This window comes from Eptatretus burgeri, chromosome 8 (assembly GCF_056783735.1).
Source record: "Eptatretus burgeri isolate ZD-2024b chromosome 8, Ebu_testis_v1, whole genome shotgun sequence".
Taxonomy (NCBI): Eukaryota; Metazoa; Chordata; class Myxini; order Myxiniformes; family Myxinidae; genus Eptatretus; species Eptatretus burgeri.
The window spans coordinates 27,538,116-27,550,446 of NC_140968.1; the positions used below are offsets into that span (position 1 = coordinate 27,538,116).

The 12,331-nt window shown below is 42.2% G+C and overlaps 1 protein-coding gene across 1 annotated transcript in view; it reads right to left on the reverse strand.

The window, feature by feature from the left end:
* Window positions 1-378: 378 nt before the first annotated feature.
* Window positions 379-12,331, reverse strand: part of LOC147021386 (coiled-coil domain-containing protein 149-like) — a 74,374-nt gene continuing 62,421 nt past the window's right edge. The window contains exons 15-18 of the mRNA XM_085891291.1: window positions 11,367-11,443; window positions 4,704-4,772; window positions 4,131-4,233; window positions 379-3,967 (exon numbers count right to left, since the gene is read on the reverse strand). Of these exons, the coding sequence (XP_085747417.1) occupies window positions 11,377-11,443 (67 nt within the window). The 3' untranslated portion in view covers window positions 379-3,967; window positions 4,131-4,233; window positions 4,704-4,772; window positions 11,367-11,376. The remainder of the gene's footprint in view (window positions 3,968-4,130; window positions 4,234-4,703; window positions 4,773-11,366; window positions 11,444-12,331) is intronic.

A 12,331-nucleotide genomic window follows, 5' to 3' on the forward strand; every position in this document is an offset into this window, starting at 1 on the left:
TCCAGTCGATGCATTGAAATCCCCCAAGACTAGAAGTGTATCTCGTCTGGGGCACTGATCAACCACAGACTCGAGTGTGGCGTAGAATGCATCCTTCACGGTGAGATCACTCGCCTCAGTCGGAGCATAAACAGAGACCAGGGAAATGACACCTAAGGAGTGACGAATCCTTAATCTCATAATACGCTCGTTGACCGGTGTTACCTCAATTATCATTGGGGTCAGCTTATTGGACACAGCTACAGCAACTCCTTGGGTATGGTAACCATCAGAGCGACCAGACCAATAGTAGGTGTAACCACCCACCATTATCTCGCCGTAATCCGGTCTCCGGACCTCAGAGAGAGCTGCAATCCCGATGTCCAAACGCTTGAGCTCAGATGATAACAGAGACAGCTGATCATCCTCTCTTAGGGATAGGACATTCCAGGCACCCACCCGAAGGGACCGCCTCAGGTTAACCCAAGGAGACCGCCGTCTGGTGGACGACACCTCAGCACCACTCCGACACACTCTCCCGCAATCTGACCCAGGGATGTTACCCCGTGGTTTCCCTCCTATCAAAGATTGGGGGTCCCGAAGGCTTTGCCCCAATCCCGTCATCCGGTGAGCTGCCCTGCGAAGGGAAGCTGCACAGGAGGTACTCCCACGGAGTGGTAACCAAGGTGTTGAAACAATGTTCATCTGGTGTTGAAACCATGCAGAATTCCAATGTACATCCAAGTTGTACCCCACCCTTCACATAAATCATATTTTGTTTTTAGGAGACGAAACACGAAATATGACTATGCAATTGAAAACCCAGAATACGATATTCCATGCAATTTCACCCCCCGGGACCTTTTCCTGGCTGAGGGTGAACAATTAGCCATCACCGCCGCACCTCAGCACAGAGTGCCATTTCCTGTGTGTTTTATTTTTAACGGCGATGGGCCCACTTCACACAGGAGCAACAAAGGCTTCATTGGTTTTACTGCAGCCTCCAGGAGGCTTCCTGAACTGAAATGGAGAGTGAACAACATGATGACTGCAACCTAAATATCACAACAACTTGTGGAACAATAAATCTCTCATCTATTGGTTCACGAAAAAATATTTTCACGAAAAAAATAAGTGACCACTATTTTCGTTATTGTTGTGTGTCTGTCTGTCTGTCTGTGTGTATGTCTGTCTGTCTGTCTGTCCCGAGCATAGCTCCGTGGGTTTTGATCCGATCCTAATAAAATTTTGGTGGGAGGTTTATATCATGATCTAGTTGTGTTTTCCTGAGAATGGGCGTGGTGCGCCCATAATGGGCAGAGCCATGCCCAAAAAACATGTTTTTAGGGGGTAGCCGATTTCAATTTGCATCTTCTCCTGGGGGTTTGTCGAATCTGACAGGGGTTTCGGTATTTGGTGAGCCCAATGGCACCTGCATAGCTCCACGGAGCTCGATTTTTCATTTTCGTCCCAAGGTCAAGGTCACAAGGTCACGAACTTAGAAAATTTCTAATTTTGACATAAAAATCATGTGACCGCCCAAACTTTGAGAGTTCGGATGACAATATTTTTTATGCATAATCTTGAGGTCATTCCCCACCTCAAGTCTTCAAATCATTTTACTCTATCTCGAACACCTTGCCCGTGGCGCCCTCTTCAAGTTTGTTTTTACGCTGATTTCATCAAAGTATGGATAATCCGATGAGTGCGAAATGCCATATAGCCTATATGACGTTATATTGTTCCTGGAATGTTCCAGAGGAAGTTTTGCACCAAAGGTCATAATCCTTGACCTTTGACCTTTAAAGTTCACAAAGGTCAAATTTTCAAAGTTGTGGGAATCAAACCGGGTTTTCGACCTTCTTCGACGAACTAACTCCAATAAGCTATAGCACGTATCCTGTTTCCTTATTTTAATGTCCACAACATTGTTTTGTGACCTTTGAAGGTAATTCAAAGGTCAAATTTTGAAAATTGTTGAACGAAACCAGGTTTTCGACATTTTGCAGCTAATAACCTGTCACTCGTACCACATCATGTTGATCATTTTTATAACTTGGCCAAACATTATCACATTGTCTCATCCTTGACTTCTGAAACAATCTACATCGTCAAATACCGCTCGTGAACCATCGTCGTCTTCAGACTTGTCTGTATATAAAAAGAGCTTGGTCTTTGCTTGCGTCCGTCCTTCCTTCCTTCCCTCTGTCTGTCCATCTCTCCAGCCATGTGACTATATGTCTATTACATATGAACTATTGGAATGTACCTTTCGACCATTTCGACTGCTGAGACCCCTTCGACCAATGAAGACCCTCTAAGACTCTGAGTACCCAAAAGGCCCCCAAGACCACAAAAACCTAAAACACCCAAAAGACCAAAAAGACCCTGAAGACTCCACCATTTACAGAACAGTATTCCTGTCCCCCATGTTTTCCAGTGGAGTGATATGTTTTGAATTATAGGTAGTGTGTATGTTTTTGCTTCATGCACATACCTTCATGGGGTTTGGTTTTTTTTGGCCTACACAGAGCTGTCAGTTGTCTCTGCACCGCCCAAATAAAGGGAAGTGCCAGAAGAACATGTTGCCAAAAAAAAACAACTCACCTCTAGGGCAGGTACTCTGCTAGTTCATCCTGAATTCGCAGGTACGAGAGTGCTTCGGGAGAGGAATGGAGGAATTAATGGAGAAATAATCATGGGGAGTGGGACAAATGCAAAGAAGATGTGATGAACAAATATTCATTCAGAACATAAGTGAGAATAAAGGGAATTTCGAAATGACGTATGAATGTAAAAGACTCTTTTTGTGAGTGCATTTTCAGTGATTCACTTCCACTTGATGGTGCGCATTTAAACTGTTATTTTTAGATTGTAGGGTGAAATCTGTAAGTCTCAAATAGTGCATGTAAAATAGTTTTCGGGATTTTCATGAAAGAGTGGCAATTTCAAAATGGATAACCATAACTGTTGTGTTCCTAGATGCAAACGAGACTCACAAAAATATAGGAAATCCATGAATTGTCATGGATGAGAGGTGTCGGGTTCCTATCATATCCTCTTAATACTGGTGTGAGGTGGCAGTCAAACAAACAAGCGCGCACACACACACACACACACACACACACACACACACACACACACACACACACACACACACACACACACACACACACACACACACACACACACACACACACACACACACACACACACACACACACACACACACACACACACTGTCTCCCTCAGGGAAGTTTGCTTGGTACATCTGGATCTCACATAAACATAGCTGGCACAATCTTTGTGTATTTTCAAGTTGTGAAGATGTTCTTTGTCGAAAAGTTGGTAACCAGTATTTTGTTGTCAATAATGCGCAGCATTTTCTTTCCAAATGTGCAAACCATTGTGGTACAGATTGTGTAATTTTGAAAGTACCATATTGTGGAAGTTATGCTGGTGTGGATGAAAATCACGCGATAGTGCGGGTGTATAAATGTAACAAGGAATCCACTTACTTTATCATTCAAGGGCTTCTCAGTCTGGAGAAGATATCACGTGCCCAACACAAATAAAAGGGAAATACCTGCAGAATGGCTACTTCATCTAGGTATCCCATCCAACTGTTTCACGGAGAGCAATAAAGCACCCAAGAGCAACACACCAAGACATTTTGTAGGAAGTGCTGGTCTTTCCCTGAATAAAATGGTCCTGTCCAAGTCCTACTTTTCGGGATTTTCATGAAAGAGTGGCAATTTCAAAATGGACAAAGACCAGTACATCTGTCCAGCCGTGTGACGATATGTCCATTATATTTGAACTATTGGAATGTACCTTTCGAAAATTTGGTAACTAGCACACAATTTTGATCTGTCAAATCTTTTATATTGCTTATATTGCATCACCTATTATGTTGAGGCTTGTGGAGGAACGAAAATACCACGTAGTTCTTCAACAAAGGTTGCTTCAAACACAATTCCACGTCCATCTGTGTGGGGATGTGGAGAAAATTGTGTTAATTAAAAAGGCTTTAAACAATGGCTTTTTATGTCAACAGGTACGTTTCACCTGATTGTGTTTCATTAAGGGAATGATTGGAGATATTCAATGACTCTATATCAAAAGTCTCTCAATGTCAAAAAAAAACACACCTTCGTCCATTGTTCTGATTTACTCCAACAGATTCCTTTGTTTGAAGAGCGTGTGACTAAACTTGCAGGATGTCATCAGCGGTCTCTGCCTTCGCATATCGTTCTAGAAAATGTCACGGATGCATAAATTGATTTTATCTCGTTCCTCTCATTAACCCATCATCATTTAATAATAACTGAACTACAATTGTGAGGATGTTGCACTGTAGAAACAATGGCTTAAACAGATAATTGATTTAAATTTGAATGTTCCTGCTTGTGAGGCTTTTCAAGGAGTAAACTGAATCAAGCAATTTAGCTCTGAGAAAAGCTAGGAAAATGAAAAGTGCAAAATAAAAGTTATTGCAGGTGTAGAATGGTGCGCATGTTACCTAAACTTTAAAACAAATAGCAACTGAACTCTTAATTAGGACCCATAACTCTGCACTGAAACCAGGACCATATCTGCTCAATAACTGGAAATAATTTCATGTTTTATCATTGCCTTGTTCATCAAAGTTGATCAAATTTGTTTTTATATTGCTTGTTTCTCAAGGCTCAGCATTATATATTCAGGTCTGTTTATTAGCTCACCTGGTATGTAGTTGCAGGGAGCTTGTTGGATGGCACGTCGTCCGTCCATAACCACTTTCAACTTCTTCTCTGAAATGACGCACATAATTTTGATGGAACTTGACCACAATCTTCATCACCCGGTGTGTACCAACGTTTTTTCACGGCATTAAAAAAAAAATCAGCTCCGAAGGGGGTCTACAGGGGGTTGCCCCCCAAAACAGGTATTTGCTTTCTTCTCCGAAACTACACACACAATTTCGATGAAACCTGTCCACAACCTTCATCATCGATGATGTACCAAAGTATGTTCACACCATTAAAAAACAAATCCATAGGTATTTACTTTCTTCTCTGTTCCATATTTTGTGGGTCATCCACACCTATCAGTGGTTCCCTGGTTTTCTTATCCAGCCACGACCAGGTGAGTGCCCAGGGGTATTGGCCCTATATTTTATACAGTGTTGAGGCTTGTGGAGGAGCTATTCGTGGAGAAGCTAGGATACAGAACAAAGTAGAACATAATATAATTTTAAAAAACAGTATAAAGAGAGGGGGTACACCAACGGCCTTGTTTGAGGGACAAAGGAAGATCCAGATAAAGAAATGACAAAGGGAAAAATGCAAGCAAAGGGAGGAAATACGGGATGGCCAAGATGCACACAGCCGCAAACTCTCAATCAGAGAAGTGGAAAGAAAAATATAAACCCGGAAAGAGGTCGGCTTGGGTTGCATTGATGGGAGTAGAAAAGATCATTGTTGTGGATGGGGAATGACCTGAGATGGTGGTGAACATTTTTCTTGAAGCCCTGGATGGAATAATAAGATTGAAGAGACTGAGGAAGTTGGTTCTACAAGTGGTTAAAAAACAGAGGAACGAATGAATGAAGGTGAGCAGTAAGTCTGGATTTGGAGGGGGGGCAGAGCACAGAAAGGGCAGAGGGTGCAAGACCAGAAAGGAGGTGTGGAAGACACAGAGTCCACCAATCTGTCTATGATGTGAAAGTGATAGGCTCACAGACTTAGCTTTTTTGCATGAGATTCCAGTGATGTTTTTAAGGCCTTGGTATGCACAGCATCAAGCTGATCAGTCTCAGGAAAAGCAAGGGTTTAATATCAACTGTTATGATGGATTCCACCTCTTGTTTGGCAGTGTATTGCCCCATTCTCCAAACAGTGACAACTCCATCTACATCTCTCTCTGACAAAATGGACCAACTTTTAACCACTCATACCAACTCTCTCTTCCTCATGTGTGGGAATTTTAATTGTCACCATGCACATTCTCTGGGTTTTGATTCCTCTTTCACCAGCCATGGCATTTCAGCAAAGGATTTCTGTGACTCCATGGGACTGACTCAATCTGTGAACTTTCCCACTCAGATTTATCCCAATGGCAAATCCTCCCTTCTGGACTTGGTGATGACAAGCTTCCCTGCAAATGTCTCCTGCTCTTCCTCTGATCCAATTGGTTCATGTGATCGTATACTTGTGAGAGTCAACATTTCTCTGTCAATTCTCAGAGAGCTGCCTCAATGCGGGTGAGACTCCAGTCTTCAGGCAGATTGGCAGGGACTGCAAGCAACCATCTCTCTTCGGGACTGCTTTCCCATATCGACTGCTATGAACTCAGCCTGGGAATTTTGCCACAAAAAACCTGCTCTCTCTTCTGCACAGATTAATTCCATTTCATCTTCATTCATCCTATCCTTCTCCCCACCCATAGTACAATTAATTCTGTTGAGGCAGTTGCTCTGAAACAACTCGGCCTTCTCTCTTCCTGGAAGACAAATCTGACCGAAGGCAATCTCAGTGCATTCCAAAATGGCCAAAAAAAAAATCTGTATCCACTCTCAGGAGAGCGAGAAAACATCTTCCAACCTCAAGATTGAACTTTGAAACTCGTTCTTCTCCTCTAAAACCTGGTGGCACCTTGTTAAATTTATCTCGAGAGTCTTCTCCCTTTCCGTTCCTTCCCTCACTTCAAATGGCCAACAGCCAACTCCGCTTGTGAGAAGTCAAAATAACTCAATTGTATTTTCTTCCAAATCCTTTGTCTCCAACCCCTCACTCTCTGTATCCACCCTTCCCAGTTTGAACCAACTGTTCCAGGACTCTGTAACTTTTGCAACTGAGAAGGTGGACAAGTTTCTGTTAACCCTCGACTCTGATTCTGACTCTGCCACTGGACCAGACGGCATCAGCTAACGTATCCTAAAACCCTTCTCTGGTGTTCTTGCACATCCTCCCTCTGCCCTTTTCACCCCATCGTTTGACCTTGGTCATGTTTCATCTGCTTAAAAATCAGCCAACAACACTGCATTACTTCCAAATCTTTTATGAGGTCGAGCAAATAAGTTATGAATCACAATAAGAAAATTTTCAGCTAAAACGTTGGAATCGATTTGATTTTTCCAAAAAATTGTTCTCAAGCACAGCATATTTCCTCAAACATTTCTTCACCATTTATTTCAGCCTCCACATTAGAAATGTTTCCCCTGGTCATAAAAAGGTGCAACAACTGATCCACTTAATTACAGACCCATCAGCTTACTTATATTAATCAGCAGGGTCATGGGATCCATCATCGCACTTGATATGAAATCCTTCCTTTTCTCGAACAACCTCATCTCAGACCAGGTCACTCTACCCTGGACATGCTGCTTCAACCCAACAATGGATGGAAGACCTCTACGTCAGGCATGAAATCAGGGCTGTCCCTCTGGACATATCTCGTGCTCGATTATAGTCTGGCATCCTAAATTTTTCTCCAAACACTCTGCCTAAGACAACCAAGGCCAACTCCATACAAAGCTTACTGACTTAATCCACTCGCGTAGCAAACATGTGGATCTCAATGGAATCCTTTCATCTCCAGTCCTTGTCAAGGATGGAGTGCCCCAAGGCAGTGTTCTGGCTCTAGTCCTATTCCTAATATTTGTCAATGAGCTATCTGACTCTCTGGAAAATCCCCTTTATCTATTTGCTCATGACTTCACCCTCTGCCATGATATCCCTTATCCTTCAGACAGGCAGGTTGTAGCCTCTTCACTCTCTTCAGACCTTGACAAAATCACAAGCTAGTGAAACATTTGGAGCATCTCTTTGAATCCTCACAAATCTCTATCTCAATCTCTCTCTGTCTCTGTCTCTTCCTCCAAACCCTCCCATCTACTTTTTAAAACAATCTTCTTGAAGAAGTTCAGTTACAAACTCCTGGGTCTTCCCATCAGCGGTGATCTTTCTTGGGCAAACCACATTTCAAATTTGGCTTCCAAAGCCAGTCACTGTCTGAGCATCCTCCTTCATTCAAAGTCCTTCCTGAGCACACCTGAACTATCCACCCACATGGCCTTCATCCACAGCTTGACAGAGTGGGAATGCTGCTCTCCCCTCTGGGCTGGTTCCCCAGCCTCGCACCTTGCTCAGCTTGACGCAATTGAAACCAAGTCCATTGAAACCAAGGTGCTGAGTGTATGATAAGGGTTTCATAAAAGGCTAATGATGGTCCATTTCCAGACCACAGGCATCATCAGTCCAGACGGCAGAGCTATTCCTAAATCCCCTGTCAATGGATTGATCACATGGTGCTAATTTAGCTTCTAAATTACCTCTGAGTTAATCCCCTCCAATGTTCTTCTATTCTCTCTGCCCCTAATTATGTGTTAATGGCCTCTGGCATTTATCCATTCACACCAACTTGATAAATTATACATGCCGTAAGGGATTACTGCAGGAGGTGATTAACATGGCTGGCTTGATGGTGTGTAGAAACATGGAGGAAAATGTTTTCCCTGGTCATATTGGTTCACGAAAAAATATTTTCACTAAAAAAATAAGTGACCACTATATTCGTTATTGTTGTGTGTCTGTCTGTCTGTTTGTGTGTCTGTCTGTCTGTCTGTCTGTCTGTCTGTCCCGAGCATAGCTCCGTGGGTTTTGATCCGATCCTGATAAAATTTTGGTGGGAGGTTTATATCATGATCTAGTTGTGTTTTCCTGAAAATGGGTGTGGTGCGTCCATTATGGGTGGAGCCACGCCCAAAAAACATGTGTTTTTAGGGGATAGCCGATTTCAATTTGCATCTTCTCCTAGGGGGTTTGTCGAATCTGGCAGTGGTTTCGGTATTTGGTTAGCCAAATGGCACCTGCATAGCCCCACAGAGCTCGATTTTTCATTTTCGTCCCAAGGTCAAGGTCACAAGGTCACGAACTTAGAAAATTTCGAATTTTTACATAAAAATCATACGACTGCCCAAACTTTGAGAGCTAGGATGATAATATTTTTTATGCATAATCTTGAGGTCATTCCCCATCTAAAGTCTTCAAACCATTTTGCTCTATCTCGAACACCTTGCCCGTGGCGCCCCCTTCAAGTTTGTTTTTACGCTGATTTCATCAAAGTATGGATAATCCGAGGAGTGCGAAATGCCATATAGCCAATATGACGTTATATTGTTCCTGGAATGTTCCAGAGGAAGTTTTGCACCAAAGGTCATAATCCTTGACCTTTGACCTTTAAAGTTCACAAAGGTCAAATTTTCAAAGTTGTAGGAATCAAACTGGATTTTCGACCTTCTTCGACGAACTAACTCCAATAAGCTATAGCACGTATCCTGTTTCCTCATTTTAATGTCCACAACATTGTTTTGTGACCTTTAAAGGTTATGCAAAGGTCAAATTTTGAAAGTTGTTGAACGAAACCAGGTTTTCGACATTTTGCAGCTAATAACCTGTCACTCGTACCACATCATGTTGATCATTTTTATAACTTGGTCAAGCATTATCACATTGTCTCATCCTTGACTTCTGAAACAATCTACATCATCAAATACCGCTTGTGAACCATCGTCGTCTTCAGACTTGTTGTCATTAAGCACAGTCCGTCCGTCCATCTGTCCTTTCGTCTGTCTCATATTTCGACTTCTCTGGCCAAACCGTTGGGCCGATCCGGCTGAAATTCGGCAGTGAAGTTCCTCTCCTGACTGGTAACAGGGATTCCAACACTTATTTCAGTCACGTGACTTTAAGTTTGTCAAAATGGCCAACTTAGTAAACTTCAAAAATCTACTTCACCAGACCCACCAGTCAAAATGCTACCAAATTTAGGTTAAAACATGAGGACAGGGTCCTGATGTTAAATTGTGGAGGCCATGCCGATCAGGTGACCGGAAATGTGTCAAATGGCGATCACGCAAATTCCTTCCAAAATCTTCTTTTCCAGACCCACCAGTCAGAATGCTACAAAATTTGGGTTACAGCATTAGGCCAGGGTAGTGGCGTTAATTAAATTCTGAAAGTCATGCCGATCACGAACAACATGATGACAGGTTCGTAATATTAAATTGCAGAGGTCGTGCCGATCACGTGACCGGAAGTGTGTCAAAATGGCAGACTGAGTAAATGTTTGGAAAAATTGTGTAAATTCCTTCAAAAACCTTCCTCTCCAGACTCACCAGTCAGAATTCTACCAAATTTGGGTTACAACATTCGGCCAGGGCCCAGGTAAGCTGCAGGTCCAGTGGTCATACTTTTATATAGTTTTTTGGTTTCTGCATTAGACGAAATTCATTTATATTTTATATTATCGATTTGATTTAATATTATATGTTCATTGACCTGATATTGGTCAGGACATGTTCCTCTTTATAAAAGTAACCAGCTCACATTTAGTGAAATACGCCATTTGCACTGACTGTTTCCGAAACATGCTGCTCTGTGAAATGTACATTTATCTAAATTTTGAACTTTTTTACAAACACTTTCGCAGCTATTGGCTTCTTCTTATGCCTGACATTGAAAGCTGCTGTAGGCATCATTTGATGTCGTATTGTGCACCTAAATTTCAAATATTTTTGGCACGCCTATACCCCACCACCCTCTTCCCCATCTCTAGCACCCACGGCTGTGTTCCTCAATGCTCATATAGTCACGAAGAAGGATAGACGTGTGTCTACGTTTCTTTATCTTCCCATGTTGGACAGATGGTGAGATGAGGTGGTGACTGGAGGGTACTGTTGTCTATCAATCTTAATCATTTGTTCCTATAATACTTATGCTAAACGATCCTATTTGGTTGAGAGAAGAATGTAGGCACCGATGGGGAGAAAATAGATAAACTGTTATGGAAGAACATTTTTAAGGGGAGGTGTGTCCACGGAAGGTAGCTTTTACTTGCTTAAAATGTCTTTGGTTGTGCGGCCTGTGAGATGCTAGGGAATTTTGGTTCTGGCTCACGACCAAAAAAATATTTGGGGACCCATGGTCTGTGAGCCTATCACTTCGCCATCACAGACAGGTGGTGTCTGTCTTCTACCCCATCCTCTCTGGTCTTACACCCTTTGCTCTTTGTGTGTTTTGTCCACCCCCCTCACCCCCTACCTCCCTCCCCAGATTTCTGCAGGTTAAATATGGTCTACCATCAACCCCCTTTTGGTGAAACCACCTGAATCCAGGATCACTGTTCACCTCCACTCATCCGTTCCTCTTTTCTTTCACTTGTGGAACAAACTTCCTCAGTTTGTTCAATCTCTGCTTTCAGGGCTTTACGATGGCTGTTATGTGGAATGTTTCATGTCATAAAGGAATTTAGGGTCAAATCAAGTTGTATGGATAGAGAGATTATATGTGTAAACACAGTTGATGACAAGTGCAATAAATAAAAATACATGGAATCCAAAATACCTGTCACATTTCAGTGCTGAATAATGTTCAAGGTTTTCAGCTTCATTTCCAGTTCATTCACCCTTGTACCCAAGATCCTGCGAGGAAAGAAAGATTTTCAGGATGTAGAATCGAATGATTGCTGACATTATGAGAAAAATAACATTTTCCTTCAAACATTGTAAAAAAAAAAACAGATACTGTAAGATATTCCAACAGTAAACGCATGCAGGACTGACCTTTATTAAAGGGTAAATGTGACCCATATTTGTTTCTTTCAAAAACACTATCTACTTTTGTGAGGCCGATCAACTAAGTTATGAATCTGAATCAGAAAATGGTCACCTCAAAGGTTGGAATCTATTTGATTTTTTCCAAAATAATCGTTCTTAAGCTCAGCATATTTCCTCAAACATTTCTCTCCCATTTATTTCACCCTCCATTATGGAAGATTTTCTCCTATTCCTTAAAAGGCTCCTCCGCAACATTAATGATACTAGCAGATACCCGTTTACGACGGGTATGGGGGACAGGATGGATCACAATACTCGGTTACGGTAGTTTCTTTGGATGTTTTGCGCCACATTCAACAGCTCAGTTCATATTGGTGGCGTGTCTTGGTGCCCATGGTAGCGTTTGAGACCGGTCGCTTTAGATTGTTGGCCTTGACACATTGTGCCGGATGAGTAACACAAACGATTTGACATATTCATCGTTTCTATATTACCTCCATCAACACATTAACAACATGGCAGGACAAAAGTCGTAAATGCTGAGTTGAACAAACGTCCTGAACTCATGGATTTGGTTAAGTAAAGCGTGTCGTCTGGGACCCGGTCGTCGGTTTGCCACCGAATGGTGCTGATTGTGATGTCATCGATTCCCTCTTTGAAAATTCTATCTATATACGATTTTTCTGAATCCGTTATCACCTACGGAAATACATGGAACACAAAATGTGAGGATTTCAGAAGTATGAACAGAAT